This window comes from Chenopodium album, chromosome 23 (assembly GCF_948465745.1).
Source record: "Chenopodium album chromosome 23, dcCheAlbu1.1, whole genome shotgun sequence".
Lineage (NCBI taxonomy): Eukaryota > Viridiplantae > Streptophyta > Magnoliopsida > Caryophyllales > Amaranthaceae > Chenopodium > Chenopodium album.
The window spans coordinates 33880189-33897305 of NC_137856.1; the positions used below are offsets into that span (position 1 = coordinate 33880189).

At 36.2% G+C, this 17117-nt stretch overlaps 1 protein-coding gene across 1 annotated transcript; it reads right to left on the minus strand.

The window, feature by feature from the left end:
* Positions 1-7417: 7417 nt before the first annotated feature.
* Positions 7418-16113, minus strand: LOC145608569 (uncharacterized). Its single transcript, XM_081664183.1, has 12 exons — positions 15834-16113; positions 13132-15602; positions 12930-13037; positions 12750-12850; positions 12528-12618; positions 12317-12427; positions 12169-12234; positions 10599-10658; positions 9919-10476; positions 8571-8690; positions 8033-8152; positions 7418-7953 (listed from the first exon to the last, which is right to left on the minus strand). Exons 2-12 carry the CDS (start codon positions 15574-15576, stop codon positions 7882-7884), a joined length of 3852 nt encoding a protein of 1283 aa, XP_081520309.1. The 5' UTR covers positions 15577-15602; positions 15834-16113; the 3' UTR covers positions 7418-7881.
* Between the last annotated feature and the right edge of the window lie 1004 nt (positions 16114-17117).

Here is a 17117-nt window from a genome sequence, read left to right on the forward strand (position 1 = left end):
TCCTTAGCTTTCTGATATACTTCCTCTGTTTCGATTAACTTGACTAACATTTCTACAAGTTGGGAACGGGTAAAATGACCGTTTAAGGGCATATTGGATGGTTCCATCGACCCAATTGTACTCCTGGAGGGTATTAGGGACCATGGTTAACATTTCGGCAATTTTTCTTTTCGGTTGGAAAAAGGTCAAAAAATTACAAAATTGAAGGCTATAATCCAAGTTTTTTGAGAAAATTTTGAGCTTCGGGGCCCGGTGGCGAAAATCCTTGATTTCCTAAGGGATACATCTCGGGGTCATATAATGCCGTTTGAACTTTGAAACCATACGTTGTCATAAACGTCCGTAATAGGCTTGAGTTTATGAAATCACTGCAAATTGTGAACGGGTAAAATGACCGTTTAAGAGGGCTGAGCAAAACTACCCGAAAAACCGAAATCCTGAAAAAACCGATCCGTAACCGTTCCGAAAATTAGGGTACCCGATTCGATAACCATAACGGTTCGAGTACCCATTCCGATAATTTGTTCTCGGGTATGGTTATGGGTATTATTTAAAAATTAACGGTTACCTGTTCCGATCCGATAAGCATTGTTTTTGCTTTTTTTCCTACTTAAATCTATTAATATAAATCTAAACTTTTACTTTACTTCATAATTACTTTATAATATCAAAGATTAGTAATATTATTAATAATTTGGTCAAGATCATATGGTATTGTTGTTAATTAGTTGTAAATTATATCACAATAACTACATAATTAAGTTTAATTCTCATTATTGGATATCTTATTGGGTACCCGATAACAGATTCGAAAGTCCGGGTACCCGAACTTATCGGTTCCGATTATGGGTATCACTTTTAGTGATTTTGGTTATCGGGTACCCGAACCGTTAGTACTAACGGGGGCGGGTACCCGTCCCATGCTCACCCCTATTTAAGGGCATATCGGATGGTTCCACTTAAGCAATTGGATTCCTTGAGGGTATTAGGGACCATTGTAAACATCAAGACAATTTTTATTTCAGGGTGAAAAAAGGTCAAAAAAATTACACAATTGAAAGCTATAATCCACGCTTTTTGAGAAAATTTTGAGGTTTCGAGGCCCGGTGGCGAAAAGCCTTGATACCCTAAGGGTTACATCTCGGGGTCATATAATACCATTTAAAAGTACATATGATCATTACATGTTGTCATAAACGTTCGTGGTAGGCTTGAGTTTAGAAAATCACTACAAGTTGTGAACGGGTAAAATGACCATTTAAGGGCATATTGGATGGTTCCACCGACCCAATTGTACTCCTGGAGGGTATTAGGGACCATGGTTAACATCTCGGCAATTTTTCTTTTCAGGCGAAAAAAGGTTAAAAAATTACAAAATTAAAGGCTTATAATCTACGCTTTTTGAGGAAATTTTAAAGTTTCGGGGCCCGATGGCGAAAATCCTTGAGAACCTAAGGAATACATCTCGGGGTCATATAATGTCATTTGAAACCACATATGATCATTATACGTTGTCATAAACGTCCGTTATAGGCTTGAGTTTATGAAATCACTACAAATTATAAACGGGTAAAATGACCGTTTAAAGACATATCGGATGGTTCCACTTACGCAATTGGAATCCTTGAGGGTGTTAGGGACCATGGTAAATATCTCGGCAATTTTTATTTTCGGGCGAAAAAATGTCAAAAAATTACAAAATTGAAGGCTATAATCCACGTTTTTTGAGGAAATTTTGAGGTTTCGAGGCCCGGTGGCAAAAATCCTTGATACCCTAAGGGATACATCTCGGGGTCATATAATACAATTTGAAACCACATATGATCATTATATGTTGTCATAAACGTCCTTGGTAGGCTTGAGTTTACAAAATCACTACAAGTTGTGAACGGGTAAAATGACCGTTTAAGGGCATATTGGATGGTTCCACCGACCTAATTGTACTTTTGGAGGGTATTAGGAACCATGGTTAACATCTTGGCTATTTTTATTTTCGGGCGAACAAAGGTCAAAAAATTACAAAATTGAAGGCTATAATCCACGCTGTTTTAGGAAATTTTGAGGTTTAGGGGCCTGAGACCCTAGGGGATACATCTCGGGGTCATATAATTTCGTTTGAAACCATATATGATCATTGCATGTTGTCATAAACGTACGTGGTAGGCTTGAGTTTAATTTACGAAATCACTGCAAGCTGTGAACCGGTAAATGACAGTTTAAGGGCATATCAGATGGTTCCACTTACGCAATGGGACTCCTTGAGGGTATAAGTGTAACACCCCAATAATTCTCCCTTTTCCAAACCACTTAATTTAAATAAAATAGTGGAGAACCATTGGCATGCTACCGCCACGTGTTAAAACGTTAAGGCTTTATCAAAGTATCGCAGCGGAAAAACAAACTTAAGTCTTTAAAATAACATAGTTTAGAAAACAAATAAGTCAAAGCTTACAAATTGGAACCACATAAGGCCCTTATTTAAAACCATACCAATAATCAAGTCCAAAATATAAATGAAATAGCAAAGCATAAATAAGTTCAACACAAGAATCGAATACTCTCAATCACACCAATACCTTGACAATGCGTTTGTCAAATCCCTGAACTTCACATCATCAAGCTAACCTGTGCATACTGCTCCCCAATAATACAAGTGTAATAATTGGATCATCACAGGGTCATTGAAAGGCGAAGGCCATGACCAAAGGAAACACACACAAAAGCACGCAATCAGCAAAGCTGAGTACATACAAGCTACAACGTACAAAACCTAGCATGCTCAATTAATTAAAGTAAATAAACATACAACACGAATTCATTAATCAAGACTCCACACTTAGACAATTCTATTGACTCAATATACTTACTAATTAATTCCAAACACTTGACTCTATATTTAATCCAATTAATTTAATTTGGAGTAAGCAATAGACCAGGTTGTCCAATCCACCAAATCATTTTGGTCCCAAATGACCATTTGAAATAAAAGTTTAGCGCGATGCAAGAATGGGCGCGACTCCATTCTCACAAAGTTAGTCTAGGATCCCATCTAACTTTCATTATAAAATAAAATGTAAATACCAAAAGAGAAGAGGACATGTTGATCAAACAAGCCTCGAAAAGCCACGGGCTACCACCGTGTACCCCAACCCATAATTGTCAATACTCTAGAAGTGCACGCTTTCCAGAGTTTTATTCCTCATCCATGTTTCACTTTACGTGATTACAATTTTAATTAATAGCCGACTCAATCCAGAAGACCATACATAACAATCATACATCAATTCATTTTTAATCTTATTTAGGACAATGGTGATCACATCACAAATTGACCTTTAATTCCATTAAACTTCCAAATTATTCAAAATTGTTGAACATAGTCAACTCACCTAGCCATTTCGGCTTAATCCACCTTTACTCAACATACTAGAAAGTTATGATGAGTAATAAATAAATAATAATAAACTTGTGGAATAATTAATAAATTCATTCCACTTAAACCATTCAATTCCAATCCTTTAATAATCCAAATGTGGTTAACAAACCAATCCAATAAAATATGTTTGTATCAACATTCCATACAAACAATTAATCCAATATAATTCAACATGTTTGCATCCTTAATTCCATACAAACATAATCAATTCACCAAAACATATCTCATAAACATAAACGCATGAATTAAATCAATGTGAACCAAACAATTTCCATCCAAGTGTTCCCTAATCATGAAACTAAGTTCTTTCCTTTTGGTACCTAAACATGATACTACTTATAACGAAGTAGACATGTACGTACCTCGTACAAACAATCCTTTGAGCCACTTTTAATCACTTAAAATTCTCCTAGGGAATAATCACTTCCTAGAAAACAACTAACAATTAATATTACTAACCCAAGTAATTTCCAACAATATAATATGATGAAAAACTTATTAAAACAAAAATAAACATATTTATATGCTTAATTAACTTTAAACATAATTAATTTTATTAATCAAACTCAAGGATAAAATTTTAAGCATAAAAAAAACTTCGTTAAAAATGAAAAACTGCCCGAAAATCATATTCAGGGGAAAATTTGGCCACGAAAGGGTGGTGATCACTACCAAAGGTAGTGTGGCTTTCTTAAAACATCGTTTCCACATGGAAAACACTACTTTTTTGTCAAAATCGGATGAATTCAGAACCTAACCGGGATTAAAACGGGATTAATATTAACGAACCGAAATCTAAACATTAAAACACGAATTTACGTGTTCAAAATAATCTGGAAACTAATTAGTAATTATAATCACCAAAATTTCAAAACATCATTACTATAAAAGCCCTAAATCAATTGTTCATAAAAACCCTAAAATCATGATTTTCAATAATTAAAAACCCTAGGTTATTAAATTTACAAAATCTGAAAATTATAGCATTTATAAAATCTGAAATTATAAAGTTTAATCATCAAAATACAATTTGATATTAATTAAATTGATTTCAAACAATAAAATCAAAACCCATAATCTATAATTATAATTACACAAATTAATAAAACAAAAGAGAAAGAAAATAAGACTAACCTTTTGTGTGGGGAAATTTTGGGGATGTATGGGGTATTTATAGGAGAGAGAGTGGTGTAGAGTTAGTTTTAAGATTGAGCCTCATAAAATTAATGGGCCAATTAAGAAAGTAAAGTGGGTTTGGTTTGTTTGTTGGACATAAATTATTGAAGAAAGGTTCATAAAAAGTTCTTTGTAATAAAATCGTTCATCAAACCCAAAAATAATTTGAAACTTTTAAAATTAAATCCGAAAAAATACAAATAAATATTATGAATAAAATATAATTTCATTAAAAATATATTTTAAAATACGGGGGATTACAATAAGGGACCATGGTAAACGTCTCGACAACTTATATTTTCAGGCGAAATAAGGTCAAAAAATTACAAAATTGAAGGCTATAATCCACGCTTTTTGAGAAAAATTTTAGGTTTCGAGGCCAGGTGGTGATAGCCTTGAGACCCTAAGTGATACATCTCGAGGTCATATAACACTGTTTGAAACCACATATAATCATTATATGTTGTCATAAACGTCCGTGGTAGACTTGAGTTTACAAAATCACTACAAGTTGTGAACGGGTAAAATCACCGTTTAAGGGCATTGGATAGTTCCACCGACCCAATTGTACTCCTGGAGGGTATTAGGGACCATGGTTAACATCTCGGCAATTTTTATTTTCGGGTGAAAAAAGGTCAAAAAAATTTACAAAATTGAAGGCTATAATCCACGCTTTTTGAGGAAATTTTGAGGTTTCGGGGCCCTGTGGCGAAAATCTTTGAGACCCTAAGGAATGCATCTCGGGGTCATACAATACCGTTTGAAACCACATATGATCATTATACGTTGTCATAAACGTCCATGGTAGACTTGAGTTTACAAAATCAATACAAGTTGTGAACGGGTAAAATGATCGTTTAAGGGCATATTGGATGGTTCCACCGACCCGATGTACTCCTGGAGGGTATTAGGGACCATGGTTAACATCTCGGCAATTTTTATTTTCGGGCGAAAAAAGGTCAAAAAATTACAAAATTGAAGGCTTAATCCGCGCTTTTTTAGGAAATTTTGAGGTTTCGGGGCCCGGTGGCGAAAATCCTTGAGACCCTAAGGGATACATCTCTGGGTCATATAATGCTGTTTGAAACCACATATAATCATTATACGTTGTCATAAACGTCCGTCATAGGCTTGAGTTTACAAAATCATTATAAATTGTGAACGGGTAAAATGACCGTTTAAGGGCATATCGGATGGTTTTACTTACGAATTGGACTCCTTGAGGGTGTTAGGAATCATGGTAAACATCTCGGTAATTTTTATTTTCGGGCGAAAAAAAGTCAAAAAATTACAACATTAAAGGCTATAATCCACACTTTTTTTGGAAATTTTGAGATTTCGAGGTCTGGTAGCGAAAAGCCTTGATACCTTAAGGGATATATCTCGGGGTCATTTTATATCGTTTGAAACCACATATGATCATTGTGTGTTGTCATAAACGTCCGTGGTAGGCTTGAGTTTACAAAATCAGTACAAGTTGTGAACGGGTAAAATGATTGTTTAAGGGTATATTGGATGGTTCCATCGACTCAATTGTACTCCTGGAGGATATTAGGGACCATGGTTAACTTCTCGGCAATTTTTCTTTTTGGGCGAGTAAAGGTCAAAAAATTACAAAACTGAAGGCTATAATTCACGTTTTTTAAGGAAATTTTGAATTTTAGGGGTCCGGTAGCGAAAAGCCTTGATACCCTAGGGGATACATCTCCTGGTCATATAATTCCGTTTGAAACCATATATGATCATTATATGTTGTCATAAACGTACGTAGTAGTCTTGAATTTACGAAATCTCTGTAAGTTGTGAACGGGTAAAACTTCACATCTGAAAAGTGTAGATCAGTTACAAGCTGAAATAATATTGTTGTATCAAGAAATGTTAATGTATCTATACAAGATTATTTAGTTTCATAAGCAATTTTTCCCCCTTTTGCTCTAGAAATGGTGCATTGCTTTTCAACCATTACCTTATTGTAAACTTGTTTTTTTAATCATATTATGAAACAGCGATAACATTCCTTAGCTGTCTTATACACTTCCACCGTTTCTATTAACTTGACTAACATTCCCTAAATGGAAATGTCATATTACTTAACCCATACTATATGTGGTAAGCTTTTGGTGAATAAATTCTCTAAATTGCCCTCAAAAAGTGCACATGGGGGCAACTATCAGGGATAATAATGCAAAGTTATGTGCAACAAGGGCCACAAAACTACAATTTCTCTCCTCTCATTAGATAGTGTGCCAAGGTTATAGATTAAGTAAATAGAAACAGAGGAAGTATATGACTTATCTCTGTCATTCTCTTAACTCCTCATTGATATGTTTGATGCTTTTTTTTTTTTTTAGTGTGTTCAAATTACCAGATTGATGGTGATGTACTTTGCATTTACAAAGAGCGCTTTCAATGTTGAAGGGATGAATGTGTTTAACGTCATTGGCTGGATTACATAAATGTCAGGAAAATACTGTTTTGAACATAATTTTGAAGGAAAAGCTTACGGAACTTGGTTAAGGTCATAGATTGCCTACTTTTGGCTTGTACACATTAGTAGGTGTGACAGTGGGTTGGTCTGGAGATGTTCAGAGTATGTAGTTCATTTGTGAGTCTAAGCTGGGCTACATCACAGCAGATGATGATTAATCGGCTGACTTTTGTATAGTAGTATTACAGTGAGCCATTCTGTCTTGTTTATAGAAATAAAATTGTTGGTATTAATTCCTAAAACATTTCCTAGTCGTACCATAGGGCCATAGCAGCAGGGACTGGTGGATGACGTTTTGCCAAGAAAACAACCTAAGATGCTTCGTGAAAGTAATCTTTTATTCTAAAGCAAATAGTTATTCGAAAACAGCAGCAAATATCATAATATGTAAATTTCGCATAAACACAACCCCCCAACCCTACACTCTATCAAGAAAATTGCAAAAGATTAAAAAATACAAGGCAAATGCCTCAGGTATTGATCAGAGTTATCTGTTCCTGTCTGGATGCCAATAAGGACGTCAATCAGTTCCCAGCATCTAGCTCCTTTAGCTTTTGATGTAGTAAAGATTAAACGACTGTCAGCAAGCAATACAGTTGAAAAAAGGGTGACAAAACTCCAATGACAGCGAGCATATCTCCAGCCATTAATAAAAATGGGAAGAGAACCTGAGTTGGTATCCAACAATCAACTTTGTACTTCAAGTTGAAACTTCAGCTCCATGTAAGACTCGCTTATCTACACAAAAATGCCGGAATAGTACAGGAGCAGCAATGGAGGCTTACTGTATCTTAAACAGATTCTTCAATTTAACAAGCAATCTCCAATTCTCATTAGGCATAGACTCATCTTTCTGCAAAAGATGATTTCAGTTAGCATCAGCATGCATGTTGGTACCGATGAATGCGTAACAAATGAAGATATTTACTCGCCTTATAATTAGCTTTGAGCACATCAATAGATTTTCTGGAAATATGGCTAACAAGCTCATCATCAATATCAAAGTGTCTTCCAAACATCTTTTGCTGTTCTTCAGGATTGGTACCCACAATCTGTAGATCACAAAGCATATAATCTTAAGAAACCATAACATAGAAACAACTACCATTTACTTAAGTTCCACCTCTTCTGGCATTCCTTATGCCATTGTTTTTTCAATCATCAAGTTAGCCAAAACCATTTCTGGAGCAGAGTTCTCATGCTAACAATTGTTATTCTGTCCTTTCAAACATCCTGCTTTGAAATCATATTTTGTTTTTTCTTTCCAAGAATCCAAACTTCTACGCCTCTCAATGAGGCAAACCAGAAGAAAAAAAACCTACCTTCACGAGAATCAATATTAAGTAACAAGACAAATCCTCCGTCCCCCCACCACCCCCGCCCCCACCCCCACCCCATCCCCCAAAAAAAAAGAATAAAAAAGTCTTAAATAAATAAACAGTAAAAGGTAAAGGGAAAACAAAAACAGACCTTAATGGCAACTTGTTGGCCTTTCTTCGCTGACTCAATTGGTTTTTTATTAATTTCAATGGAAGCAATACGCCCAATGTCTATAAAGTCCTTTGAAGGAACACAGATCGGAGTTCCCATCTGCAATCCAAACCCACAATCAGTACAAGAGCCTGATAAAAGATTGAAACAACTAGAAGACAAAAACTTACATGGCATGATGTGTAATTTAATGAATAAAATAAACGAGCTCCCTTCAATATAATGATAAAACAACTCAATAATTAAGATCATTCTCAATAATAATGACAAAATCATTCTCCCTTCAATATACAGCCCTAGCCTATATTTACTTATTTAAAACTAACATTGCCTTCTCCCTAGTCCAAGATGAAAATGAAGCTAAGAAACTATAATAACCTATTAAAAAAAATATCATGCTAAAAAATTTGGTAATGAGCTAAAATAACCCAAGTTTGGAACCTACTTATAAGCCCAAAACACCTAAAATAAGTCCAATAAAGCTACAAAGATAAGAGTCTAATTCACATTATGATGTGACACTGTTTTTGATATAATTTACCTATACAATAAATCTAACAGAAAAAAAAAAAAACCAACTCCTAATTGATATGTGTGAAGATAAATGAAAGACAGGCTGTTCAGGCTCAAGTTATGCAAAGTTATTGAACGAATAATTCGACAACGATCTACAACTAATGCTCCAGGTAGAGAATTTACCTCTAAAATCAATTTTAAAACCTCTTCCAATTGTAATCAAAAAGCTAAATCACACCTTAATTCACAGTCATAAATTTCACTATAATATTTAGCAGCCACAACTTGGAACATTGATCACAAGAAACTAATCATATCTCTGAAGAACAATATAATTCAAGCGGCAGCACATATAGAAGAAAAAAAGTATCCTAACAGCAGGATTCCAACTCAAAAAGGACAAAATCGAGATTCATAGTGTACAAAGCTTAAGTATCAAAAACCAAACGAAGGCAGTTTTACCAAGAAAACATAGCTTTATAATGAAGTTTCTGATAAATCCTACAGAAACCTGATTACCTTATGCACAAAAAATGCTTAACACTCAAAATACAACATGTTCAATAACCTTAGCTTGACACAAGATAAAAAAAGAGCGATAAATTTTACTTTTGCCATGTTCAACATTCTCAGCTTCTGAAAATCTTATTGAAACCTACACTACCAAATGCACCAATATCGCTTTACACTAAAAATAAAACATGTACAATGACCTAAGCTCAACACAAAATAAAATGACAAAACTAGAAATCCCAGAAGTATGAGTTTTTTCTTCCTATAATTCTTAAAAGAAATCGGCAATAAAACATACCTTTAGAACCCCTTCAATAACATCCACCCCCAAGACAATAGGATCTTTTTTGTTGAATACGCAATCACGCATAATCTTGAGTACGCAAGGAAAGACTGCCTCCTCAGCAGCTTCCTTTTTCTTCTCCTCCTTGATACCATCAATGTATGCTTTGAATTGATCAAACAAATGATATATGATATCAGCCTTAAAAATCTTAACACCAGTATCTTCTGCAAATTCCTCTACCTCGGTTGTGACCTTTACATCAAATGCCAAAATTGTCGCATACTCTTTCTTCTTCTCAAGCATGACACTTGCCCTCATAACATCCTTCTTGTGCACAGGGCCTATACTTATGCCACTAACAGGAATGCTTACAGCTGGTGATTTCAAAAATTCCAACAATGCTTCTAGTGATCCGAGGGTAGATGCTTGCACACAGACCCCCTCTCCAGTCTTCTCTATCCGGTTCAATACAGACTCCATGTCTTCCATGGCTGATCTTTTTATCTCCTCAAGGTCATCATCAGGTCCCACAACATACAAGCCAGTCCCAGCAATAGCATGCTCAAGACCCTGTGTGGAGGAGTACCAAATGAAAAGTTCATAATTTGACATGCTAATGACATTCACAATGTAGCTTATGCCTTGAAGCAATTCAAGTTGCGTTTCAATTCCAAAAAACTAACAAAAATCACCTGTGCAGAAATTTTGATCCCCTGTGCCGCCTTGATTTGTTTATGATGCAGATATGTTCCCTGTGTCATACAAGCAGCAGAAGGATTGAGTAAAATAACTCATCCAACCATCCAAAAAGAAAACGGAAAGCATGAAACCATATGCTGTAAGATCCAAACAGAAGGGGATTTAGTTGCCCTTGTCTCATTGATACAGATTGCAAACTGGACGATTAAACATATATATTCAATCAATATCCTGGGAAAGGAAGAGAGAGTGGGCTACATGGCCTACACCATGAATTTAATCTACCAGATTTATGACAGAGTTACCTAGCTAATATTGAACTTGAACAACCCTAAATGAATTTCTGTAGTTGTAGCCTTCATCTCCTAGTTAGAAATTGATTTTTACCTTATTGTTGGGTTCCAGGAGAATATCGAAGTTACAATAGTCATTGCATGATTAAAAAAGTCATCAATCACATAAAAGTTTTTCTGCGACGGTCTAAAATTTGCTATTCTGTGATTTATGTTAAATCATATCACGATATTAGTTGTAGACCAAAAATAATCTTTATTATATAGCACTAGCTGAGAGCGGTGAGTTACCATATGAAGGTCAACAGTCAAGAAGCGGCAACTGATGAGAAGGGGACAGCAAAAGCAAAGAAAAGGAAAGCTTGAGTCAACAAGCAACAAAGAGCAAAGTGACAAAACTCATTAAGGAGAAGTTAGGGAAAGCAAGCAACAAGCAGTAGCAATGTCTTAGGTTGGTTTAGCTATTTTGGTTAAGTAGTCACATGAAGGCTAATTGTTCCTTAGAAGCTTGAGTATAAATGCAGTAGAAGCTTAGTAGTTGTTTTATCCAGAAATTAAGTGAGTTCAGTGAGTTCTTCATGAGAGTAGTAGCCTCAAGCTACCTTGAGATTTATAGCCTAAAGCTATAAATCCTTCTTAGTTTGTATTCCAAAATAATTAGCGATTAATTACTCAAGCTTTTAGCCTTAAATTACTGTTTTTGTGTTAATCTTGGAGTCAGAAATCTGGTCTATTAGTGTCCAATGAAAAGTCCATTTTGCCAACAGATAAGAAAAATTACACCAAAAACTTTTTAAACCTACTCTCAACAGATAATTGTAACACTCGCAAGAATCTGCATCCTAACTTCACAATACCAACTGCTAGCAACCGTGATTATTTTTATACTATGTAAACATGGATTTTAGCTCTTCCAACTCTCATAAGAAACATCCACATCCTGAAAGTGCTTATGACTAATGTATCATAAGTTCTACAAGCCTATGCTAGCACAACAGTGGCTCAATTAGCGGCTTAGCACCGTAGCACAAAGAAAAACCAACTTTAATAAGTAGGACCTCTCTAAAATGGTCCCACTTTTTAAGGTGTGTAGAAGGACTCAGAGCAACAGATGTGAGGAACTCAATACTTAAAATTATTATGGAAAAAAATCTCAAATGTTTGACACTGAAAGACCACCTAACCCCCAGTCAATGCATTTTCTATCCCTTCTTATTGACTAATAGAGCAACATTCGATAAATAGTAAATCTGTCAAAAATAAGACATACCTTGACTCTAAGCTCCTTCATTGGATGAGGTGTCAGCAGAGCACGGATGGTTGTAACAATAGGGCCCTGCAAAACAGGCAAAAGTCACATATAATGGTTGCAGGAATTACAAGAATGTAAGCTCAAATCGAATGCAACAACAGTCTACCTGCATGCCACAAACAACAATTTGGTCTCCTTCATGAAGTACACCATTGACCAATACAACATCAATGGTTGTTCCGTGACCTTCAACAACCTTAACCTCCAGCACAGTACACTGCAAAATTTCATGCTCAACAATTCAACTCAATGTCCAAGTCAACTATATATATATATCCAAAAACAAAACCTCAACATATATAAACCAAAAAGAATACCTCAAGTTCATTTTTGAAGGTAAGCTTCTCAATCATAGTCTTTTGTGACCGTTGTACTAATAGCAATAGCAAATCAGGAACACCTTCCCCACTGTTATGCATCAAAAAGAAGACCATCACAATAGTAATTTTAAAGGAAAATAGGCATGTTAGTATTATCATTTCTCAAAAATAGCCCATGATTGTGGAACAGCGTGAAGTTAAATCAAGAACACATCCAACCTTATTGCGCTGGTTGGAACAATGTTGAATGTTTCACCCATATCTTTGTTTTTATAGTACAGTTCAGTATTTAAACCCTGTTCCTTAAACTGGGTAATTACCTGCAGAGTATCCACAGAAAAGCAGTCACAACAAAAGAATTTAGCTATATATCAGCAAAATGTATAGAAGTTTGATTACCGATGTGACCCTCATATTAAACTCATTTAGCACATCTTTGGTTTGTTGTTTCAGAGCCTTCCCAATAGGTGCATTGCGCAATGTTTTCCACCCATAAAGCCGGTCCACCTGCAAATTGGAAGAGAAAGCAAACCATCTTCAATTAAATAGATAACGGAAATGACGAGTGTCTATGAAAAAAGGGCTGTGTAAATCAGCTAACCTTGTTCAAGGCCACAATAAACTCTGTATTTCTCATCCTCAAAAGGTTAAGTGACTCAATTGTCTGCGGTTCCAAGCCATGCATGATGTCCACAACCAAGACAGCAATATCACACATCCCAGAACCCCGTGACCGCAAGTTGGTGAAAGATTCATGTCCTGGGGTGTCAATAACAAGAAGACCTGGGACGTTCAGCTTTGCATCAGCCTTCAGTTCCCTGGTCCTTTCTCGAATGTTTTCAGCAGGGAAGTATGTTGCTCCAATTTGTTGTGTGATACCACCAGCTTCACCTTCCTGAACATTAGTATGTCTGATACAATCAAGCAACTTGGTTTTACCAGTGTCAACATGACCCATTATACAACATATTGGAGACCTAAGATTTCCTTCACCGTTATTAGCCTGAGTATCTGAACTTGATTTCTTTCCTGCAGAGTCAGTATGTTTCTGCTTAATGTGAGCAGTCTGGCCTTTAGTTGGCTGAGATGATATAACCTCACTAGCTGCTACAGCAGGTTTAGAAGTATCACAAACAGATTTGGCGGCTGCCTGTTTAACTTCCTTTTTGACTACTGAATGAGCTGCTGAATCAGCTTCCTCATCTTCAAATGCCCTCTTAACAGGTAAAGAAAGGTTATTGTCATCCCAACTTTTTGCATCCCAGTCCTCATCATCATCTTCTTCTTCTTCCTCCTCTTCAGCCACAACATCTGCTTCTACATCATTAGCAACTTCAGCCTTCTCCTCTACATCCATTGTGCAAACCTCATCCAGCTTCTCTGTTTCAACAGATTCAATATCGCCAACAGCTTCCTGTTTAATCTCTGTATCATCAATAGTTTGAGTCTTCACACCATTAGTTTGTCGGTTTGACTTTGACTTCTTTGTTGTGTAAATAGGACGCTTTGTTGGAGCGCCATTGTCAGAGGCAGGTAGCTTGATTCCAGCAGAAGCAAGAAACTGACTTCTCATTGCATCTCTCCGACGTTGTTCTTCCTTTTGCTTTGCAGTAAGCAGCAGACCAGCCTCCTTCTTCAATCGAAGCTTTTCCCTATCCTTCTCCTTTTTCCTAAGTCTGGCTTCCTCAGCCTGCCTTAACAGCTCCTCTTGCTTGAGGCGTTCCTCTTCTTCCTTCCTTATCCTTTCCTCCTCTTCTTTCTTTTGCCTTTCTTCGGCCTCCTGACGCCTAGCTAGCTTCTCTTGCATTTCCCTGACATGCTTGGGAACTTTCTTGTCCACTGCTTTACTTTTTGTTTCTTTCTCTTGCTCCTCTGCAGCAGCAGCAGCTGCTGCTTTTTTCTCCTTCTCCTTCTCTTTCTTCTTTTTCTTCTTCTTTGCTGCCGCTGATGACTCTGCGATTCCTTCATCTTCACCCTCTTTTTCACCTGTTGCCTCAGTCGACTCAACAGGTTCCAATTGTGTATCAACTTTCTCGGCTTGAGATGATTGCGCTGGAGCTGGGGATGGCTCTGGCATTGAACCCGAAGGCCCTTCACCTAGCTCTGCCAAAATCTTATCCAAATCTTCCTGTTCTTCAGTTGTCCTTCCACCCTTTTTTTTCTTTTTCTTATTCTTTGAAGTTTCAGGCATCGCCACACTGACCTTTTCTTGAGACACGGAATCATCCACTTCTGCATTATTATTATTATTGGAGGTATCATCTCCTAAAGCAGCCAATGCATTGCTACCTTTCTTTTTGGATGACTTCTTTTTACCAGTAAATGCAACAACGTCAGCTTCTTCGTCAATTACTCCATCTTCTTCACCATCTTCTTCCAACAACGCAGCACTGAACAAACTCCCACCCTTCTTAGAACTTTTAGATGATTTCTTCTTCCCTACAAAGCTCACTGCCGGAGCTTCATCCTCCTCACTCAGCACACTCTCATCTTTAGCATTCTCCTCATCATCCAACATTGCAAAACTTGGCTTCAAACCACCTTTCTTCGAACCTTTTGATGGCTTCTTCTTCCCTGTAAAGCTCACAGAAGGTACATCCTCCTCATCCTCACTCTGACTCTTCCCCATACTACCATCATCATCATCATTCTCATCCCCTAATAGCTCAAAACTAGACATACCGCCACCCTTCTTTGAACCCTTCGACGACTTTTTCTTCCCCGCAAAGCTCACAATAGAAACATCCTCAACATCACTCTCATCCTTCCCCTGATCATCATTATCCTCATCCCCTAACAACTCAAAACTCACCTTACCACCACCTTTCTTCGACGACTTCTTCTTCCCAACAAACACTACTTCCGGAACTTCCTCATCTTCCTCATCTCTATTCTGTACCCCCTTAGAATTTCCCTTCTTTCCCTTCTTCTTCTTCCCACCAGCAGTAGGCACTACCTTCTCCTCCGTAACCTGGGACTCCTCAGACACCTCAGTCCCAAGTGAATACTCATCATCATCTATCACTATATTCTTTTTCTTCCCCATTTATAATCCTTCCAATTAAAACAACTCTGCAAAAAATCCACATAAACCCTAGAAATCAAATCTTTAATCAAACAAAACCCCTTAAATTGATTCTATCCACAACAATCACAATCCAAAAACAAAAAATAAACAACAATATCAACAAAACACGAACTAAAATTCAAACAATCAATCAAGAATCATAGAAACCACAATGTAAAATATACTGCTACGAAATCAAACACTTGCGAATTCAAAGAAGTGGAGTAAAAACTTACGATTGAAAAATTTTCCAAAAGTGTGCCCTAAATTGCGAAAATTCTCTCTGATTTTGGCTTCTCCCTTCGATTTTTACAATCGTGTAAAACGTCAAAATTAGGTTTGAGAAATTGAGGTTTGCAACAATGGCTGCTGAAGAGAGAGAATCTGGAAAATATTAAGGAGTTATTTCTGGTTTCTACCGGAGGCGCTGAAATATGAGAAAATAAGGTCGGTTTTTTTCTCAACATGCCTTTATATAATTATATCAAGGGATGCTCTTAATAATACGAGTAATAATCAAGAAAAAGATAGAATTTGATCTCGGAGAATTCTAAACAACTACGATAATTGACATCTATTATAACTCTTTTATAGCGGTATTGTTTAGGCCGTGTGAGGTGGTAGTTATCGCTTTTTAATAGGTCAAAACCCTAATTGGAAAAAATAGGAGTATTTGGTTGTATGACAGTTTTAGAGGTTATTACCATAATTGGAAAAATATAGGAGTGCTCGGCAAGGTTTCATTAAAAAAGAAAGAAAGAGTGGTCGGCAAGGTTTCTTTAAAGAAATGAAAAAAAGGAGTGATCGGCAAGATAATCGTTGTAAATTCTCTCAAAATAAAAAGATAACAGTTTTAAATAGGTCAAAAGCTCAAAACCCTAATTGAAAAAAAAAAAAAAAAAAAAAAGAGTATTTGGTTGTATGACGGTTATGTTAGAGGTAGTGTTATTGTGTTAGGGTTGCAAACATGTAAACATCCAAAATTCAATCCTCAACCCTAACACAATGACACAAGTAACTACCCGAAACCCAACATTTCTCCAACAGCTATCAAACATATATACTCCATACATTTTTTTTTTTCGTGCATTAATACGATTATATAATATTAGTAATTAGAAAATAGATGTCCATTTGTGAAATTATAATTACCTTTTGAAATATATGTCTCTTGGCGAAACCAACCCCTACTTTATAACCGGTTCATCAATTAAAAGTTACGGACTAGATTGTCATTGCTACTTTTGCCGAACAAGGCCTAATCACTCTTGGTGTGGATAATGTATAACCAAAGTGCAACATCAATTACTAGCTTAAGTCAAAACAAACGAAGTTGACCTATCACAAATTCACTATTTATTTGTAGTAAAAAATTGCATATTGTATTGTATTGTATTATACGGAGTATTTTCCTAAAAAAAGGTGCAGCATTTATGTGTAGTACTTATAATCTATTGAAATCTACTCCATATGCATTCAATGACAAATTTAACATCCTAAGATACATCCAACTTGAGCTT

What these genes read in the sequence shown, in the direction of transcription:
- LOC145608569 (XM_081664183.1), bottom strand. Translation starts at nt 15,576, where the DNA reads ATGGGGAAGAAAAAGAATATAGTGATAGATGATGATGAGTATTCACTT. An exon ending in TTAATATGAGGGTCACATCG is followed by an intron (nt 12,851 to 12,929) that starts GTAATCAAACTT and finishes GATACTCTGCAG; the next exon opens with GTAATTACCCAGTTTAAGGA. An exon ending in TTGTTGTTTGTGGCATGCAG is followed by an intron (nt 12,235 to 12,316) that starts GTAGACTGTTGT and finishes CCTGTTTTGCAG; the next exon opens with GGCCCTATTGTTACAACCAT.